This window comes from Acomys minous (genome assembly GCF_964271855.1).
Source record: "Acomys minous genome assembly, chromosome: 7".
In the NCBI taxonomy this organism is placed as follows: Eukaryota; Metazoa; Chordata; class Mammalia; order Rodentia; family Muridae; genus Acomys; species Acomys minous.
Genome location: NC_140488.1, coordinates 77,049,253 through 77,050,847, shown reverse-complemented (window position 1 = coordinate 77,050,847; position 1,595 = coordinate 77,049,253). Strand labels below are relative to the sequence as shown.

Below are 1,595 nucleotides of genomic sequence, written 5' to 3'. Positions count from 1 at the left end.
GAGGGGTGTCCCTGTCCAAGTCACAGTTTAAATCTTACAAAGTCAGGGCCACTAACGGGAAAGGCCCAACGTTCTGCTTGTCCTCACCACTTTCCACTTCTACTGACCCCACTCTCGATGTTCAGAAACCGACAAGACTCCGCGATCTGGACTGAGAGTCATTGCAGATCCTCCCTTCCCTCTGTGGTATGGAAAGGTTTAAAGGCCAGAACCACCTACTCAGAGAAGTAGCTCATGGAAGCTTTCCACTTACTTCTCATAGCACTGATAAGTGCGCTGCCGTCTTTAATCACATCTTTGATGAATTTATTGGTCCTCTCCAGCTCCTGTTCATAGCACTTGAGCCTCTCGCGGAAATCCGGGCTGTCGAGGTAGCAGTCGCTGAACTCCAGCGGGGGATGCCCCATGGTTGTGACAGCAGAGGGGCTAGAGATTAGAGACAAAGAGCGAGAGCATCAGTGGCATAATCAGCAAAATAGACCTAGTGGCTTATGTTCAGGATCCACTTTTAGGCTACTCTTAGCCCCACTTCCTTTGGGAGGACAGGTACCTGTTCCAATGAAACTCTTGGGAGCGCCCGCTGGTGTATAGCAGGAGCGCGTAGTCCGGCGGTGGCTGCGGGTGACCAGGAGTGCTTACCAACGCAGACAGACGCCGGCAGGGTGCAACCTAGCGAGCAGCACGCCCCCTGGTCAGCGCCTCCCCAAAGCGCAGCGCAGCGATCCGGGCGGCCCAGGGTGGAGGCAGGGAAAGCGCGGACGCGGGGGCCGCCTCTCAGCGCTCTCGAGCTCGTCTAGGCTTCCTTACCCGGCTCCCAAGCGGAGGACCGCGCCTCCCCCTCCCCCTTCTTAAAGCCAATGCGGCCGCTTCCCGCGGGCCGAGCCCCAACTCCGAAACCGATCGATAGCACAGGCTCCCTTCGGTTGTCTTCCACGGGTCTTCGGGGCTTGTCGCTCACAATTCGGCAGCTGCAGAGACCGCCTACTTGTTCCTGGGAGCCGGCACGCTGTGGAGTTCGGCACTTAAATGGTTAAGCCTAGCAGCAAGGAAACGTAGCTTTCCTCTCAACAACAGGGCAGCGGCAGTGGGAAGAGGAGGGCGACGGCCCTACGCACAAAAGCAGTAGTAGCCAGGCGCTTCCCTACGGAAACTGGGGAGCAGTCAGCGCCCTAGGACTCCATCTGGAAAGCGTGGCGGCCTGGGATATGTAGTCTTTCCGTTTGCAAGTCCCATGACTCCACCCTCTGTCTCCCACCGCCCCTCCAGGGTGGCTGTTTTCCCAGTTCTGCTTCCCTAAACCTGCCCCAGGCACAGCAATCCTGAAGGGGCAGGTGTACCGCCTGGGACCCTGAGGGTGTTTGCAAAGTTTCCTCAACTGCTGCAAAAACCCAAACTGATGGATAATGGGAGGCTGTCTCTCTCACCAGTATTTGGTTGGACTAGCCTTTGTTATCCTTCCTTTTTTAGTCTTCCTCTGACCCAACTCTTTTCCTCCTTTTCCTGTGTCTCCTAGTATAAATCAGTAATTCTCATGGGGTTTGGCTCCTACTGTAGGATCTCTGTTAGGCTCAGAACCCCATGCTGAAGAAACAGGC

General features: G+C 56.0%; 1 protein-coding gene across 4 annotated transcripts in view; it reads right to left on the bottom strand.

The window, feature by feature from the left end:
- OPHN1 (oligophrenin 1) overlaps positions 1 to 1,182 on the bottom strand; it is a gene marked incomplete at its 3' end in the record, with an annotated part of 303,761 nt that extends 302,579 nt beyond the window's left edge. For 3 of the 4 annotated variants that reach the window (XM_084791062.1, XM_084791063.1, XM_084791064.1), the window contains exons 1-2: positions 551 to 1,180; positions 254 to 426 (exon numbers count right to left, since the gene is read on the bottom strand). In XM_084791062.1, the coding sequence (XP_084647188.1) occupies positions 254 to 407 (154 nt within the window). In that variant the 5' untranslated portion in view covers positions 408 to 426; positions 551 to 1,180. Of the gene's footprint in view, positions 1 to 253; positions 427 to 550 lie in introns of all 4 variants that reach the window. The other variant, XM_084791065.1, reaches the window with a different exon arrangement.
- Positions 1,183 to 1,595: the final 413 nt, after the last annotated feature.